Genomic DNA, 18,144 nt, shown 5'->3' with positions numbered 1-18,144 from the left:
ATAATGTTGTCTGGATGTTAGAGGCAGGCATTCAGTTACACTAGGCAGCTTTGAGTGCGTATATTCTGGTTATCAGCTGCACATGTCCCAGTGCTGGTTTAAAGTTAAAGAGTTAGTTCACAAGACTGGTCCATGCTGGGTCTATGCAGTATAGCAGTGCAGTGTATGTACACTCTAGGCTGTTTGTCAGTGAATAAATGCTCCCACTCCTCAAGATTCAAGCCAAGTTCCTATATCTTGCTTACCACTTGCTGATTAAAGTGAAGGGGGTTAGCCCTGAAGTTAGCGACAATGGGTTAGCCAAACCTGACCTGGCTCACTTAGGGTGGACTGACCTTTAAGGTGGACTATCTATTCTCATTGTATTCCTAATCTCAACCGCTGCTAAACACAGAACAGACAAATGTCTGGCTGCTGAGTCTCTTCTGAGTTTTATTCACCCCCCCTCCCTTGTAATATATATAGCAGGAAAAAAGATATCACAATGTTTTTTTTTCCAATATCATGCAGCTCTACACACTATCTCTTTAAAATTGCTCCTCTTCCTGTAATGAATCAGCGCTTGATCACACCTCCCTCTTCTGCTCTCAAACACAACAAGCTCCACTCTGTGCTCATATTTCCTTGTTCCCTCTCCTTCAGATCTACTGTTTGAAGATGGGTGTCCCCAACACGTAATGGATTATGAGAGCTGTCAGCCTCCATTCACTGCAGAAACACATGTTCAGATCAGAGCTCAAACTTGTTCAGCTACTAAGGAAGTGAAACTCAGTCATTGCCACTGAGAGCTGAAATGGAGCAGAAAGGAGTTCAGCTGGACCGAGAAACCTTTTCTCTTCTCTGTTTGATCTGTCTGGATCTACTGAAGGATCCGGTGACTATTCCCTGTGGACACAGCTACTGCATGAGCTGTATTAAAGGCTTCTGGAATGGAGAGGATCAGAGGAAGATCTACAGCTGCCCTCAGTGCAGACAGACCTTCACACCGAGGCCTGTCCTGGTGAAAAACACCATGTTAGCAGCTTTAGTGGAGGAGCTGAAGAAGAATGGACTCCAAGCTGCTCCTGCTGATCACTGCTATGCTGGACCTGAAGATGTGGCCTGTGATGTCTGCACTGGGAGGAAGCGGAAAGCCCTCAAGTCCTGTTTGACTTGTCCAGCTTCTTACTGTAAGAATCACCTCCAGCCTCATTACGATGCAGCTCCGTTAAAGAAACACAAGCTGGTTGACCCCTCGGAGAAGCTCCAGGAGAGCATCTGCTCTCGTCATGACGAGGTGATGAAGATGTTCTGCCGTACTGATCAGCAGAGTATCTGTTATCTCTGCCCTGTGGATGGACATAAAGGCCACGACACAGTCTCAGCTGCAGTAGAAAGGACTGAGAGGCAGAGAGAGCTCGAGGTGAGTCGACAAAACATCCAGCAGAGAATCCAGGACAGAGAGAAAGATGTGAAGCTGCTTCAACAGGAGGTGGAGGCCGTCAGTCGCTCTGCTGATAAAGCAGTGGAGGACAGTGAGAAGATCTTCACTGAGCTGATCCGTCTCATCCAGAAAAGAAGCTCTGATGTGAAGCAGCAGATCAGATCCCAGCAGGAAACTGAAGTGAGTCGAGTCAAAGAGCTTCAGGAGAAGCTGGAGCAGGAGATCACTGAGCTGAAGAGGAAAGACACTGAACTGAAGCAGCTCTCATACACAGAGGATAACAACCAGTTTCTGCTCAACTACCCCTCACTGTCACAACTCAGTGCATCTACAGACTCATCCAGCATCAATATCGGTCCTCTGAGATACTTTGAGGATGTGACAGCAGCTGTGTCAGAGCTCAGAGATAAACTACAGGACATCCTGAGGGAGAAATGGACAAACATCTCACTGACAGTGACTGAAGTCGACGTTTCACTACCACCAGATCCCAAGACCAGAGCTGAGTTCTTAAAATATGCACGTGAAATCACTCTGGATCCAAACACAGCAAGCGCATATTTGTTGTTATCTAAGGGGAACAGAAAAGCAGAAGGAATGAGAAAACAACTGCCTTATTCTAGTCACCCAGACAGATTCACCGGATGGTGTCAGGTCCTGAGTAGAGAGAGTCTGACTGGACGTTGTTACTGGGAGGTGGAGTGGAGAGGTGGAGGAGTTCGTGTAGCAGTCACATACAAGAATATCAGCAGAGCAGGAGGCTCGACTGAATGTGGATTTGGATTCAATAACAAATCTTGCGCTTTATATTGTGACAATAACGGTTATAACTTTTTGTTCAACAACATCAAAACTCCCATCCCAGGTCCTCGTTCCTCCAGAGTAGGAGTGTACCTGGATCACACAGCAGGTATTCTGTCCTTTTACAGCGTCTCTAAAACCATGACTCTCCTCAACAGAGTCCAGACCACATTCACTCAGCCTGTCTATGCTGGAATTTGTCTTTGTTATTATTCTTATGGAGACACAGCTGAGTTCTGTAAACTCAAATAGACAGAAGTCATTTCAGACTTCATGTGTCAGATTCTGGGATTGTCAATACTTTATTTTCTGTTGTTGTGTTGATGTTTTGACTTTCTTAAATGTCACTTTTTCCCGTGTTTTTATCCATGGAGGCTATCACTGCTCATGATGACGTCTTTTACCTTCACTGACATTTCTTCAGATGAAAATGTGAACTTCTCTTTGCTGTAAATGTTAGATTCATGTTTGTATTTGTATGCTGTAATTTCTCTTTCACTTCAGTGTCTTAAACAGAGAGAACAGCAGAACTTCCTTCATCATAGATATTTTGTTCTCACTACTTTGTAAATTCATACAGAAATGCACAATCAAACTGTAATTATCATGATAATAATCTAGGAGATGATTTATTGTGTTCTTCTACATAGCTGACATTCTAGGTTAAACTAACTGATTGTGTGGATGAAGTGAATCCGCACATGAAATCATTGAACAAGAGTCATTTAACAGACTACTGATTGGATGTGTGAACAATCTGAAGCTTTACATAATCAATAAAAATGTTTTTTCAACAGTGAGCAAAGTATTTTCTTCTGTCTTCATCTCAGGATCTCATTCAAAGCTTCTGGAGAAAATGTGAAACTAAAATGAGAGTTTATTTGAGGCAGTTTTCCTCCTGAAACACCACAAAGTACAGAGTTCATGTTCAGAGCAGACAAATGTTTGTCAGTCAATCTGCAGTGTATTTAGTTGACAAAGTCTTTGTTATACAGGCCTAAAAAACTGGAAAATATTTATTGACAAATTAAAGGAAAAACTGGTCCAGGTCTGAAAGCTTGACCCCTACAGTGAGCGGATCTGGTGGCTCTGTTATGCTTTGGGGGGCATTTTGTTGGCATGGCTTGGGTCCACTCGTCCCCTTAGAAAGAAGGGTCACTGCTAATCAATACAAAGCTGTTCTGAGTGATCACCTTTATCCTATGATGAAACATTTCTATCCTGATGAGATTGGTCTCTTCCAGGACGACAATGCCCTAATTCACAGTGCACGAGGGGTCACTGATGGTTTGATGAGTATGAAAATGATGTGAATCATATGCCAAACTTAAACTACTGGATTAATTTAAAAGGACATAATGAGGATCATCCAACACAAGATACATTAAAACCCTGTTTGGAAAAGGAGAAGAAAGAAACAAAATGTTTTCGATGGACCAATGAGCAAAAAGCAAAAGAACTAGAAATAACTGAAATAAACATTAGTCCAAAGGTACCACTCTCACTAATAATGCTTTGATGCTTCCTGACCCTGTTGTAGATCTCACATTACTTGGCAAAAAAAAGCAAAGATAAGGTGTTTATTTTACCACAGACAATAAAAACCCATATAGAAAATAACTACTACAGCTATGTTCAAATTTATAGAGACTAAAGAACTCAGCTAACAAAATTGGTATTTCATTTATAGTTCCAGATTCGAACATTAAAATTTGCAAATGAATCAGTCATGGATTATCAGTGTATACTGGGAAGACACTAGCAATTTTTTTTAGCACTACAATGAGTTGAAGATGTGAGACCATGAACAAAGGCAATAACTAAAAAAGTAATCCAGATCTACAATGACTCTTACCCATTCTCTCCACTCAGCATTTCAGTTGCTGCCATCAGGCCACAGACTTAAAGTTCCAATGGTCAGGAAGAACAATTACAAGAAATCATTAATTATTTCAGCTGTGACCACCCTCAACAAGACCCTGTTTAAATAGGCCCTTTGGAACTTGCCTATAATTATTGTGTATTGTTGTGTGTGACATGTGTTGTCTTGTATGCCAGTGCCAAAGACGAATTTCCTTTTCATGTAAATTTAATGGACAATAAAGTAGTCTGAATCTGAATCTGAGACCTTGAGGGCGGTAATATGTTCTAATTCCAGCTCCTCATTAACCAGCTTGAAGCACAGCCATTCAGACTGCAGACCAGACGTTGTAATAGAGATGTAACTAACACTATGTAGAATTCAAATGATGAGATTAAGTATGACATTTGTACGGATATCAGCACATTTAGGAATCAAAGTCAATGAAAGAGCTGAAAAATGTGCAAAGGAAACCACAAAAACGGATGACACTGACATCACAGCACCCTTTAATAAAAAAGAAATGAAGACCACAATTCAGCATAAGTTGACAGAAAGGTGGCAAAAGCAGTGGGAAGAAGAGAGAACAGGAAGGTGATTGTACAGAAAAGAAAAGTAGGCATGATGAGAAGCACAGGGAGAACCGGAGAGAGTTTGGTCATAAAGGATTAAACAGTACATTATTTCAAATAGGAAAACATAATACAGGAAGGTTTTGTGATCTTGAAGAAGCTTTAGAACATGTTATGCTTTACCTTCCAAAATATGATGCTGAGAGAAGGGAAGTGATATTGAACCTTAAAGAAATAAAGTTTAGCTTTGATTTACGTGATCTCTTACAAAGAAGTGCTGGGGAGAACTGTTGTCTATTTTTTTTCTAATTTTCTTTTCTTTTATGTATTACAAGAATGAATTAATGTTGATTTCTGATCCCCACTCTATTCCAGTTGGTGGCGGTAATGCGCCGTGACGTTGTTTGCCAACCACCATAAATCAAGAAGAAGAAGAAAGCCACTTTGCTGCGCATCGCCTTTTCCTTCCCTCCTGAGTTTCCGTAGCCTCTCTCTTCCTTCTACAGTGTCGTTTTCATTGTTACAGGTAAGTTGTTTGGAAAAAAGCTGCAGCGCTATTTTGTCGTTTACTTTGGAAACTGAACCGTTTATGTTGTAACCTTTAATGCATGTTGTTTACTGTTAATACTGGGACGTTACCCAGCTGTTCTGTGTTGTTTTGATCGTTAATATACGTTTTGTAAATGTTTTCATTTAACTTTCTGGGCGCCATTTGTATTATTGCAGGCTGCCCTATGTCACGTGACTAACGTAGCTCCACAGAGATTTTAGCATCCATTTCCTGTGTAAATTCTGTTGTTTTGTATATTTAGGAGCAGAGATGCACAGAAAGACATTAATGAGTTATATTGTCTTCTGCAGATATGTGTTTTCCTTTGTTAAATGTTATAATTCTCGTTGTCTCTGTTTAGTCACCCAACCGCACGCACCTTTTCACTTTGCCCACCAGGTGTCGCTGTTTTACCTTTTGAATATTGATTTCCATGGTTTTGAGATTTGTCCATTTTAATAGTTCTCTACTAGTAATGTGTACATATTGTGATGTCTAATTAATATATCTGTATGCATTTTAAGAAAAAGAATGAAATCTGCACAGTGCCATTTGCATTGCTGAGGGAGCAGAGGAGCAGAAAAAAGAACAGAAGGCAATTAATGAGTTATATTGTCTTCCACAGGAGCAAATAAATGGTGGAAAATAATCCCTTGAGTGGCCAATAACAACCTCCACTCTGTACACTGGGAAGTCATCTCAGATCCCAGGAACACTTTGGCACCAGAAAGCAGAGGTGAGCAGTGTTTTTAAATGAGAAATGAGCTCTACTGTTAAATGGTGAAACAAACAGTATTGCTTTAAAACTCAAACACAACAAGCTCCACTCTGTGCTCATTTTTTACAGTATTAGGGCTGCACAATATATTGTTTTAACATCAACATCGCAATGTGCACATTGTCACTCGTCACATTGCAGGACGTGTGATGTTAAGTAAGGTGAATTAACTCCAACATGTCATGCTACAGCTGTTGATGTGCTCTGCTGAAGGGGTGTACTTGATCATTTTATCAAACAACCAAAGCAGGCCCAACCAGTCGCCTACGACAACTTGAAAATGAGTGCTGCCTGTTTTGGTAGTTTGATAAACTGATGCACCCCTTCACCAGAGCACACAGTGACCTGATCGCTGTGCATGCAGAGTCTGCGTATCACCTGCCTGTAAACATGTGCGGGACACGGCTACTGTCACAGATAATGTTGTCTGGATGCTAGAGGCAGGCACCTCAGCTACACCTCGTCCCAGAGCTGGTTTAAAGTTAAAGAGTTAGTTCACAGGGCTGGTCCATGCCCTAATGTTAGCAGTATAGCCGTGAACGTAGCAGTGCAGTGTATGTACAGTCAAGGCTATTTATCAGCGAATAAATGCTCCCACTTCTCAAGACCCAAGCCAATTTCCTGTATCTTGCTTACCACCTGCTGATTAAAGTGAAGGGGGTTAGCCCTGAAGTTAGCGACAATGGGTTAGCCTTACCTGACCTGGCTCACTGAACTTAAAGGTGGACCATCTATTCTCATTGTAGTCCCAATATCAGCCACTCCTAAATGGTGAATGGACAAATGTCTGGCTGCCGAGTCTCTTCTGAGTTTTATTCACCCCCCCCTCCCTTGTAATATATATAGCAGGAAAAAAGATATCACAATGTTTTTTTTTCCAATATCATGCAGCTCTACACACTATCTCTTTAAAATTTCTCCTCTTCCTTTAATGAATCAGTGCTTGATAACACCTCCCTCTTCTGCTCTCAAATACAACAAGCTCCACTCTGTGCTCATATTTCCTTTCCCCCCCCCCTTCAGATCTGCAGCTTGAAGATGGGTGTCACCAACACATAATGGATTATGAGAGCTGTCAGCCTCCATTCACTGCGGAAATACATGTTGTCCAGATCAGAGCTCAAACTTGTTTAGCCTCTAAGGAAGTGAAACTTAGTCATTGTCACTGAGAGCTGAAATGGAGCAGAAAGGAGTTCAGCTGGACCAAGAAACTTTTTCTCTTCTCTGTTTGATCTGTCTGGATCTACTGAAGGATCCAGTAACTATTCCCTGTGGACACAGCTACTGCATGAGCTGTATTACAAACTTCTGGAATGGAGAGGATCAGAGGAAGGTCTACAGCTGCCCTCAGTGCAGTGCGACCTTCACACCGAGGCCTGTCCTGGTGAAAAACGACATGTTAGCAGATTTAGTGGAGCAGCTGAAAGAGACTGGACTCCAAGCTGCTCCTGCTGATCACTGCTATGCTGGACCTGAAGATGTGGCCTGTGATGTCTGCACTGGGAGGAAGCGGAAAGCCCTCAAGTCCTGTTTGACTTGTCCAGCTTCTTACTGTAAGAATCACATCCAGCCTCATTATGATGCACCTCCATTAAAGAAACACAAGCTGGTCGACCCCTCTAGGAAGCTCCAGGAGAACATCTGCTCTCGTCATGACGAGGTGATGAAGATGTTCTGCCGTACTGATCAGCAGATTATCTGTTATTCTTGCCCTGTGGATGAACATAAAGGACACGACACAGTCTCAGCTGCAGTAGAAAGGACTGAGAAGCAGAGAGAGCTCGAGGTGAGTCGACAAAACATCCAGCAGAGAATCCAGGACAGAGAGAAAGATGTGAAGCTGCTTCAACAGAAGCTAGAGGCTGTCAGTCTCTCTGCTGATAAAGCAGTGGAGGACAGTGAGAAGATCTTCACTGAGCTGATCCATCTCATCCAGAAAAGAAGCTCTGATGTGAAGCAGCAGATCAGATCCCAGCAGGAAACTGAAGTGAGTCGAGTCAAAGTGAATATGAAGAAGCTGGAGCTGGAGATCACTCAGCTGAAGAGGAAAGACGCTGGGCTGAAGAAGCTCTCACACATAGAGGATCACGTCCAGTTTCTACACAACTACCCCTCACTGTCAAAACTCAGTGCATCTACAAACTCATCCAGCATCAATATCCGTCCTCTGAGATACTTTGAGGATGTGACAGCAGCTGTGTCAGAGCTCAGAGATGAACTACAAGAAATCCTGAGGGAGAGATGGACAAAAACCTCACGGACAGGGACTGAAGTGGAAGTTTTACTACCACAACTAGAACCCAAGACCAGAGCTGGATTCTTAAGATATTCACGTGAAATCACTCTGGATCCAAACACAGCAAACCCACTGCTGTTATTATCTGAGGGGAACAGAAAAGCAGAAGCAATGCAAAAACAACAGCCTTATTCTAGTCACCCAGACAGATTCACTAATTGGTGTCAGGTCCTGAGTAGCGAGAGCCTGACTGGACGTTGTTACTGGGAGGTGGAGTGGAGAGGTGGAGGAGTTCGTGTAGCAGTCGCATACAAGGATATCAGCAGAGACGGAGGCTCAAATGAATGTGGATTTGGATTCAATGACAAATCTTGCGCTTTATATTGTGACAATAAGAGTTATCACTTTTTGTTCAACAACATCAAAACTCCCGTATTAGGTCCTTGTTCCTCCAGAGTAGGAGTGCACCTGGATCACAAGGCAGGTATTCTGTCCTTCTACAGCGTCTCTGAAACCATGACTCTCCTCCACAGAATCAAGACCAAATTCACTCGGCCTCTCCATGCTGGAATTTGTCTTTGTTATTATTCTTCTGGAGACACAGCTGAGTTCTGTAAACTCAAATAGACAGAAGTCATTTCAGACTTCATGTGTCAGATTCTGTGTTCTGAGAGCTTGTTGCTGTGGTGTTTCTGAACTGTACAGAGATCAGTTGTCAATCATACTGGGATTGTCAACACTTTATTTTCTGTTGTTGTGTTGATGTTCTTTAAATGTCACTTTTTCCTGTGTTTTTATCCATGGAGGCTATCGCTGCTAATGATGACGTCTTTTACCTTCACTGATGTTTCTTCAGATGAAAATGTGAACTTCTCTTTGTAGTTTCATGTTTGTATTGATGTATTTGTATGCTGTTGTTTCTCTCTCACTTCAGCATGTCAAACAGAACACAGCACAACTTCATCATTGATAATTTGTTCTCATCACTTTGAATGTACAATCAAACTAATAATCATGATAATAATCATTTATTATGTTCTTGTACATAGCTGACATTCTGGGTTAAACTAACTGATTGTGTGGATGAAGTGAATCTGAACATGAAATCATTGAACAAGAGTCATTTAACAGACTTTACTGATTGGATGTGTGAACAATCTGAAGCTTTACATAATCAATAAAGATGTTTTTTCAACAGTGAGCAAAGTATTTTCTTCTGTCTTCATCTCAGGATCTCATTCAAAGCTTCCAGCAAAAATGTGAAACTAAAATGAGAGTTTATTTGAGGCAGTTTTCCTCCTGAAACACCACAAAGTACAGAGTTCATGTTCAGAGCAGACAAATGTTTGTCAGTCAATCTGCATTTAGTGCATTTAGTTGATAAAGTCTTTGTTATACAGGCCTAAAAAACTGGAAAATATTTAGAATTCATTTCAGAGTTCATGTTCAGAGCAGACAAATGGTCTTCAGTCTCTGTATTTTCAGCTTTCTTCACTGAAGCGGCTTTGTCACAGAGAAAAGAGCAGAGTTTTCTGTCACTTGTTGCTTTTAACCAAAAAGATTTTTGTTTGTGCATTTAGTTGATGAAGTCTTTGTCATACAGGCCTAAAAGACTGGAAAATATTAATTCATTTGATCAAGTTTGGGTGGGCAGAAGTTTTGTTGAGTCCTGACAAACATAAAACAACATATTGTGTCATCATGAACTTGAGGTCATTTAAAAAATTTTTGTCTAGATTTTCAAGAAGATGAAACTTCAGAATGAGGCTATCATGTTGGTTCAGTGTTTAGTTCTGTCACCTCACAGAGAGACAGTCCTGGGCCCCAATTTATCAAACTGCTAACAGAAACAGTTTGGACTTTAGCGAAAGATGCTGTTAAAGAGATGTGCTCAATTGGTTCAGAGTAGATCCTCGACAGAACAAAAACTCTATTTCGACTTCACTCAGACTGTCACCATGGTCTTTACCTTGAATGATGCCATCCTTCTACCTGTCCTTGAGACATTATGTCAACAAAGTTGTGACTGACCTTAGGAGGCTTGGCTTGCCGTCAGTAAGAGTATCCAGGTGAACATGCCTCTTCCTCCTTGCCTTACTTGCCTCATCCCACATGGTTTGGCCTTTTGGAGTTTTTCTACATTTGTTCTAGATATCTTTTATCCCAGGTAAGTTGGAAGGAAATCTGAAATGATTTGCTGTGTTTATCCCCAGGAGCTCACTGTTCGCAGTGAGTGGGAGTTTTGTTTTGAACCTTTCTTCATGTGTTTGCCCATAGTGAGTGTGAGTCTACATTTTATGTAGATATGATTTAAGTGTTAACATTTTCTGCAGAAGTGAGGTGTGTTTATTTTTGTATATTTGATTTGTCTTGAGAAGGTTTATTGGATATTTCTCAGACATTGAATTAATTAAACAATTACCTTTATTATTATGCCGGAAACGCCATTGTGGTGCTTTTTGTGTTGTCCTTGCCCCCTGTTCGTAGTGGGCACGATATCATTTGAACAATGATTGGTCATATCATTTACTGATTGGCAGACTGTGGCCAACTGGGCGCAGTCTAGTCTGTTTCCTCAGTTCAGCTGTTCGTAGCTGGTTGGAAAATGGCCTCCAAAATGTATTGCTTTTGCCATGTGGCTATGGACCTCTGCAATGGCCGTCATGAATGCCCCCACCTCCCTCCCACCCCTGCCAAGGGTTGGCACATTTGATGGATGATATTGAAAACCCATGCAGTGCTGCTACCAAACTCCATCTCTAGGAGTGCATTCATAAAGTCAGGTGGGTGGAGTAGTTTGCATATGGTACAGTAGCAGCTCATCCTCCACCTGCCCAGTTGAGGGAAGGCAAATATGTTTATGAAGAGAACAAGAAACACAGACTTGAGCACACCTAATTGTGATCAGGGATGGAGCTCGGAGAAAACTGCTCCTAAACTACTCAAGTCCTCCTCACCGTGTGAGGTAGTGTCAGATTGTTGTGACATTGGAGAAAATAAGATCTCAGCTACTCTTGTCAAAAATTTTGAGTGCCGTTAAGATTGGGGCTGAGTGTGCCAGCTGAGGCTTCGGCTCCAGTAGAAGGCGTTTGGATTAGTATTTCCCAGACACAACCATCAGTTTCTGTTCCAGCGGCTGTAGGCTATTTACAAATGCTTAGAAAGGCATGGATCAACCCTGCCACTGCACTGTCACAAACTGTCAAGGCCCAAACATGGATCTGAGACAGTTCAATATCAGGAGCAGGTCAAAGAGGGCAAACTAATACAGAACTGACTGTGGATACACTGATTTTGTTTGTTGCTTATGTAACAATAATTGTATCAATTGTACAGATCAAGCTAAACACAAAACAGAGAGAATTAAAATAATTGTGAAGGGAGCTGAAACATTCTTGGTAAGGAAAGCTCTTTCCAAACCAACCAACCAAACCAACAAAAGGCTTGAAGGAGATGGAGAAAGGCCCTAATGATTATTGTTCAAAGGAAGGCAAGGAAATAGAAAATGGTCAGGACTTCATAGGATTTATTAAACCACTCAGAAATAAACCAGAAATAATATGTTTTCAAGAAACTTGGTTTAAGCCCACATTAGATTTTTTAACTAAAGGCGATGATAGTTTACGCAGAGATAGAGTGGAGGGTAGTGGAGGATGCTGTATAATATTTGTGAAGCAAGAAATGCAATATAGAGTATTGGGGGAAGGGAAAGATTGGGACATGATAGTAACTGAAGTTTGGACAAAAGATGTAATATCTACATAATTAACTTTTACAATCCCCGCAAAAAGCTTTGATTAGAATTACTGGACAAAGTGGCTGTAAATCTAGAGGGAAAAGTTATTTATTGTGGAGATTTTAATGCTCATAGTACATTATGGGATAGCTATAATGATGGAAATGGAGAGGTGATTGAACAGCAAATGGAAATCAAAAATGCAGTATGCCTCAATGATGGAAATGGTGTAAGAATTGATGTTAGAAATGGTACAGAATCAGCCATAGATCTTACTTTAGTATCAGAAACAGTGGCAGGTATTTGCACTTTGGAAAGAGAAACAACAATAGAAAGTAACTGAGGTAGGCTTGAGTTTAGAAGAGTGTGATACTGGAGGGTTAGATAGATAGGTTTTCAACATTGCTGATTGGGAAGAAATTAAGCAGATTAGTGATAAACAAATGCTAAAAGTGGATGTTAGCTGAGAATGAGGAACTGTAACAGCAAAATGAAGACACCAATGATTTAATAAATATACCATTCACAAAGGCAGAAATGAATTGTGTGCTCAGGGAAACCAAGATGTCATCCCCAGGAAAATATCAGATACAGACAGGTGACAAATTAAAGGAAAAATGGGTCCAGGTCTGAATGCTTGACCCCTACAGTGAGGGGATCTGGTGGCTCTGTCGTGCTTTGAGGGGCATTTTGCTGGCATGGTTTAGGTCCACTTGTCCCCTTAGAGGGAAGGGTCACTGCTAATCAATACATAGTTGTTCTGAGTGATCACCCTTATCCTATGATGTAACATTTCTATCCTGATGGGCGTGGTGTCTTCCAGGATGACAATGCCCCAATTCACAGGGCACAAGGGGTCACTGATGGTTTGATGAATATGAAAATGATGTGAATTTTATGCTATGGCCTTCACAGTCACCAGATCTCAACCCAACAGCGCTCTCCACCACCATCATTGTCTTATATGCCAGTGCCAAAGACGAAGTTCCATTTCATGTAAATTTAATGGACAATAAAGTAGTCTGAATGTGAATCTGAGACCTTGAGGGCGGTAATATGTTCTAATTCCAGCTCCTCAATAACCAGCTTGAAGCACAGCCATTCAGACTGCAGACCAGACATTGTAATAGAGATGTAACTAACACTATGTAGAATTCAAATGATGGGATTAAGTATGACATTTGTACGGATATCAGCACATTTAGGAATCAAAGTCAATGAAAGAGCTAAAACATGTGCAAAGGAAACCACAAAAACAGATGACACTGACATCACAGCACCCTTTAATAAAAAAGAAATGAAGACCACAATTCAGCATAAGTTGACAGAAAGGTGGCAAAAGCAGTGGGAAGAAGAGAGAACAGGAAGGTGATTGTACAGAAAAGAAAAGTAGGCATGATGAGAAGCACAGGGAGAACCGGAGAGAGTTTGGTCACACAGGATTAAACAGTACATTATTTCAAATAGGAAAACATAATACAGGAAGGTTTTGTGATCGTGAAGAAGCTTTAGAACATGTTATGCTTTACCTTCCAAGATATGATGCTGAGAGAAGGGAATTGATATTGAACCTTAAAGAAATAAAGTTTAGCTTTGATTTGCGTGATCTCTTACACAGAAGTGCTGGGGAGAACTGTTATCTATTTTTTTCCCTAATTTTCTTTTCTTTTATGTATTACAAGAATGAATTAATGTTGATTTCTGATCCCCACTCTATTCCAGTTGGTGGCGGTAATGCGCCATAACGTTGTTTGCCAACCACCATAAATCAAGAAGAAGAAGAAGGCCACTTTGCTGCGCATCACTTTTCCTTCCCTCCTGAGTTTCTGTTGCCTCTCTCTTCCTTCCACAGTGTCGTTTTCGTTGCTGAGGGTAAGATCTTTGCAAAAATGCTGCAGCGCTATTTCATTGTTTTCTTCGGAAATTGAACCGTTTATGTTGTAACCTTTAATGCATGTTGTTTACTGTTAATACTGGGACGTTACCCAGCTGTTCTGTGTTGTTTTGACCGTTAATATAAGTTTTGTAAATGTTTTCATTTAACTTTCTGGGCGCCATTTGTATTACTGCAGGCTGCCCTATGTCACGTGACCAACATGGCTCCACAGAGATTTTAGCATCCATTTCCTGTGTAAATTCTGTTATTTTGCATATTTAGGAGCAGAGATGCAGAAAAAGACCAGAAGGACATTAATGAGTTATATTGTCTTCTGCAGGTATGTGTTTTCCTTTGTTAAATGTTATAATTCTCGTTGTCTCTGTTTAGTCACCCAACCCCACGCACCTTTTCACTTTGCCCACCAGGTCACTGGTGGTCACTGGTGGGCAAAGAATATCGTTTTTCATGGTTTTGAAATTTGTTATAATGGAGGTTATATGTTTTTTTCATAGTTCTCTACTAGTAATGTGTACACTGACATGAGCACGTACTGTAATGTCAGTATCTGACTATATTTTAAGAAAAAGAAAAATCTTCATAAAATCTTGATAGTGCTGTTTTGCATTCCTGAGGGAACAGAGGAGTAGAAGTAAACCAGAAGACAATTAATGGGTTATATTGTCTTATGCAGGAGCAAATATATGGTGGAGAATAATCCCTTGAGTGGCCAACAACAAGCTCCACTCTCTGAACTGGGGAGTCATCTCAGATCCCAGGAACACTTTGGCACCAGAAAGCAGAGGTGAGCAGTGTTTTTAACTGAGAAATGAGCTCTATTGTATAACAGATGAAACACATAGTATCTCCTTAAAACTCAAACACAACAAGCTCCACTCTGTGCTAGTTTAATTATTTCCTCCCCTTCACATCCACAGAGTGAGTAATTTAAACTTATACAGTCATTTCCACTGAGAGCTGAAATGGAGCAGAAAGGAGTTCAGCTGGACAGAGACACCTTCTCTTGTTCGATCTGTCTGGATCTACTGAAGGATCCGGTGACTATTCCCTGTGGACACAGCTACTGCATGAACTGTATTAAAAGCTTCTGGGATGGAGAGGATCAGAGGAAGATCTACAGCTGCCCTCAGTGCAGACAGACCTTCACACCGAGGCCTGTCCTGGTGAAAAACACCATGTTAGCAGATTTAGTGGAGCAGCTGAAGAAGACTGGACTCCAAGCTGCTCCTGCTGATCACTGTTATGCTGGACCTGAAGATGTGGCCTGTGATGTCTGCACTGGGAGGAAGCGGAAAGCCCTCAAGTCCTGTCTGACTTGTCCAGCTTCTTACTGTAAGAATCACCTCCAGCCTCATTATGATGCACCTCCATTAAAGAAACACAAGCTGGTTGACCCCTCAGAGAAGCTCCAGGAGAACATCTGCCCTCGTCATGATGAGGTGATGAAGATGTTCTGCCGTACTGATCAGCAGAGTATCTGTTATCTCTGCCCTGCGGAGGAACATAAAGGCCACGACACAGTCTCAGCTGCAGCAGAAAGGACTGAGAGGCAGAGAGAGCTCGAGGTGAGTCGACAAAACATCCAGCAGAGAATCCAGGACAGAGAGAAAGATGTGAAGCTGCTTCAACAGGAGGTGGAGGCCGTCAATCGCTCTGCTGATAAAGCAGTGGACGACAGTGAGAAGATCTTCACTGAGCTGATCCGTCTCATCCAGAAAAGAAGCTCTGATGTGAAGCAGCAGATCAGATCCCAGCAGGAAACTGAAGTGAGTCGAGTCAAAGAGCTTCAGGAGAAGCTGGAGCAGGAGATCACTGAGCTGAAGAGGAAAGACGCTGAACTGAAGCAGTTCTCACACACAGAGGATCACAACCAGTTTCTACACAACTACCCCTCACTGTCACAACTCAGTGCATCTACAGACTCATCCAGCATCAATATCCGTCCTCTGAGATACTTTGAGGATGTGACAGCAGCTGTGTCAGAGCTCAGAGATCAACTACAGGACATCCTGATGGAGAAATGGACAAACATCTCACTGACAGTGACTGAAGTGAAGGTTTTACCACCACAACCAGAGTCCAAGACCAGAACTGGATTCTTAAAATATTCATGCAAAATCACTCTGGATCCAAACACAGCAAACACATATTTGTTATTATCTGAGGGGAACAGAAAAGCAGAAGGAATGAGAAAACAACAGTCTTATTCTAGTCACCCAGACAGATTCACCGGATGGTGTCAGGCCCTGAGTAGAGAGAGTCTGACTGGACGTTGTTACTGGGAGGTGGAGTGGAGAGGTGGAGGAGTTCGTGTAGCAGTTGCATACAAGGATATCAGAAGAGCAGGAAGCTCAGATGAATGTGGATTTGGATTCAATAACAAATCTTGCGCTTTATATTGTGACACTAACGGTTATAAATTTTTGTTCAACAACATCAAAACTCCCGTCTCAGGTCCTCAGTCCTACAGAGTAGGAGTGTACCTGGATCACAGTGAAGGTACTTTGTCCTTCTACAGCGTCTCTGAAACTATGACTCTCCTCCACAGAGTCCAGACCACATTCACTCAGCCTCTCTATGCTGGAATTTGTCTGTGTTATTATTCTTATGGAGCCACAGCTGAGTTCTGTAAACTCAAATAGACAGAAGTAATTTCAGACTTCATGTATCAGATTTTGTGTTGTAATTCTTCATTTTTTACATTGTTTCTGAGAGCTTGTTGCTGTGGTGTTTCTGAACTAAACATCAGAAACATCAGCTGTCAATCAAACTGGGATTGTCAACACTTTTCATTTGTTTTTCTGTTGATCTTTTTAGTTTCTTTAAATGTCCCTGTGTTTTATCCATGGAGGCTATCATTGCTCATGATGATGTCTTTAACCTTCACTGATGTTTTTTCAGATGAAAATATAAACTTCTCTTTGTTCTAAATGTAAGTTTCATGTTTTATTGATGTATTTGTGTTCTGTTTTTTCTTGAACAGAAAACAGTAGAACTTCTTTCATCATAGATATTTTGTTCTCACCATTTTGTAAATTCATAATGAAATGTACAATCAAACTGTAATTATCATGATAATAATCAGTGTACATGTGAATAAGGCTAATAATTACCTATTGATTAACATTTGTCCCTGACAAAAAAGTCATAGATGTGACATGTTTCAGCCATGTGAACAGTTTGTAATAAAACATCATAATTTCTGAGACATCTATTTTATTTAGACTCAAGTGCTATAAACACTTATTCAATAGAATATAGTATGACATAACTAAATAACCTTTCTGAAGATCTGTTAGACAGCAATAAGAAAATAAATGTTATATTTAGATCTCACTGTGATACTTTTTTGCTTTAAGTGAGACAATTTATGTGAATCTCAAAGTAAGAATCTCTAAGAAAAAAATCTTACTATAGTATTTTCAAGTCAAAAAAGTTTGTTTTCAGATCTCACAGGTATGTTGTGAGAATTTTAGTCAGATTTATATTAATTTAAATGAAATGTCATATCTCTTTTAAAATCTGAGGAAAAAAGCTATACAATTCTAGTTTCAGGTAAGTAATTTCTTCAGTCAGGCTCTTACTGTCAAACCAACACCCTTGTTTTAGACCCTGAGGCAGCCAGCAGTGGACTGCTGCTCAAAACCCTGACACTCGCTTACAAAACAGCAACTAAAACCTGAACTCCCTCATTCAGGTCTGCATTCCGTCCTGCTCACTACGCTCTGCCAATGAAAGGTGCCTGGTACAACCACCACAACAGGACCCTATGTTGCCAGCGAGATTCTTCTCCTTGGTAGTTCCCTGGTGATGGAACGAGTTACCAAACTCAGTTCGATCCACAGAGTCTCTCAATCTTTTAGAAAAGACTAAGACCCAGCTCTCTCCCTAATACCTCTGCACTTGATGGACTGAAGGAAGAGAAAAAAAAATCTGCTTCTATGTACTCTATGCATTGCCTGTTGGCATCTACGTCCTATCGGACTCAAACTTAGGTCATATTCAGGCAGTGTGGCCCACTGCCACAGGGTTGAGCGGGATTGTGTGGGGATGTGGGCATGCTTATTTGTGCTCTAGAATGTATAGATCTGATTTGATTCACCGGCTTTCTCGCTATCAGTGCTCCCTCTCTTCATTCACTCTCCAACTCACTCGCCCACAGCTGCTCTCTCTCTTTTTCTCTTGTCTTTCTTAAAATGAGTCGGGAAGCCGACAGCAAAGTCTAATTTCACTTTTAACGTTATCAAATGAAGAGAAATGTCCTCCGCTCTTCCTAGTAACGTCTTTGTC

General features: G+C 41.1%; 3 protein-coding genes across 3 annotated transcripts; all 3 read left to right on the top strand.

The window, feature by feature from the left end:
• The first annotated feature begins 341 nt into the window (after positions 1–341).
• Positions 342–3,140, top strand: LOC137193467 (tripartite motif-containing protein 16-like). Its single transcript, XM_067604690.1, has one exon. The coding sequence runs from the start codon at positions 794–796 to the stop codon at positions 2,474–2,476; it is 1,683 nt and encodes a 560-aa protein (XP_067460791.1). The 5' UTR covers positions 342–793; the 3' UTR covers positions 2,477–3,140.
• Positions 3,141–4,295: 1,155 nt separating this feature from the next.
• On the top strand, positions 4,296–9,418 carry LOC137194792 (tripartite motif-containing protein 16-like). Its single transcript, XM_067606956.1, has 3 exons — positions 4,296–5,183; positions 5,833–5,943; positions 7,009–9,418. Exon 3 carries the CDS (start codon positions 7,163–7,165, stop codon positions 8,846–8,848), a length of 1,686 nt encoding a protein of 561 aa, XP_067463057.1. The 5' UTR covers positions 4,296–5,183; positions 5,833–5,943; positions 7,009–7,162; the 3' UTR covers positions 8,849–9,418.
• Positions 9,419–11,239: 1,821 nt separating this feature from the next.
• Positions 11,240–17,066, top strand: LOC137194784 (tripartite motif-containing protein 16-like). The gene is made up of 3 exons (XM_067606944.1): positions 11,240–13,829; positions 14,528–14,638; positions 14,772–17,066. The coding sequence occupies exon 3, from the start codon at positions 14,817–14,819 to the stop codon at positions 16,494–16,496; it is 1,680 nt and encodes a 559-aa protein (XP_067463045.1). The 5' UTR covers positions 11,240–13,829; positions 14,528–14,638; positions 14,772–14,816; the 3' UTR covers positions 16,497–17,066.
• The last annotated feature ends 1,078 nt before the right edge of the window (positions 17,067–18,144 follow it).

This window comes from Thunnus thynnus, chromosome 12, assembly GCF_963924715.1.
Source record: "Thunnus thynnus chromosome 12, fThuThy2.1, whole genome shotgun sequence".
Taxonomy (NCBI): domain Eukaryota; kingdom Metazoa; phylum Chordata; class Actinopteri; order Scombriformes; family Scombridae; genus Thunnus; species Thunnus thynnus.
This window is presented reverse-complemented; position numbering and strand designations above follow the sequence as displayed.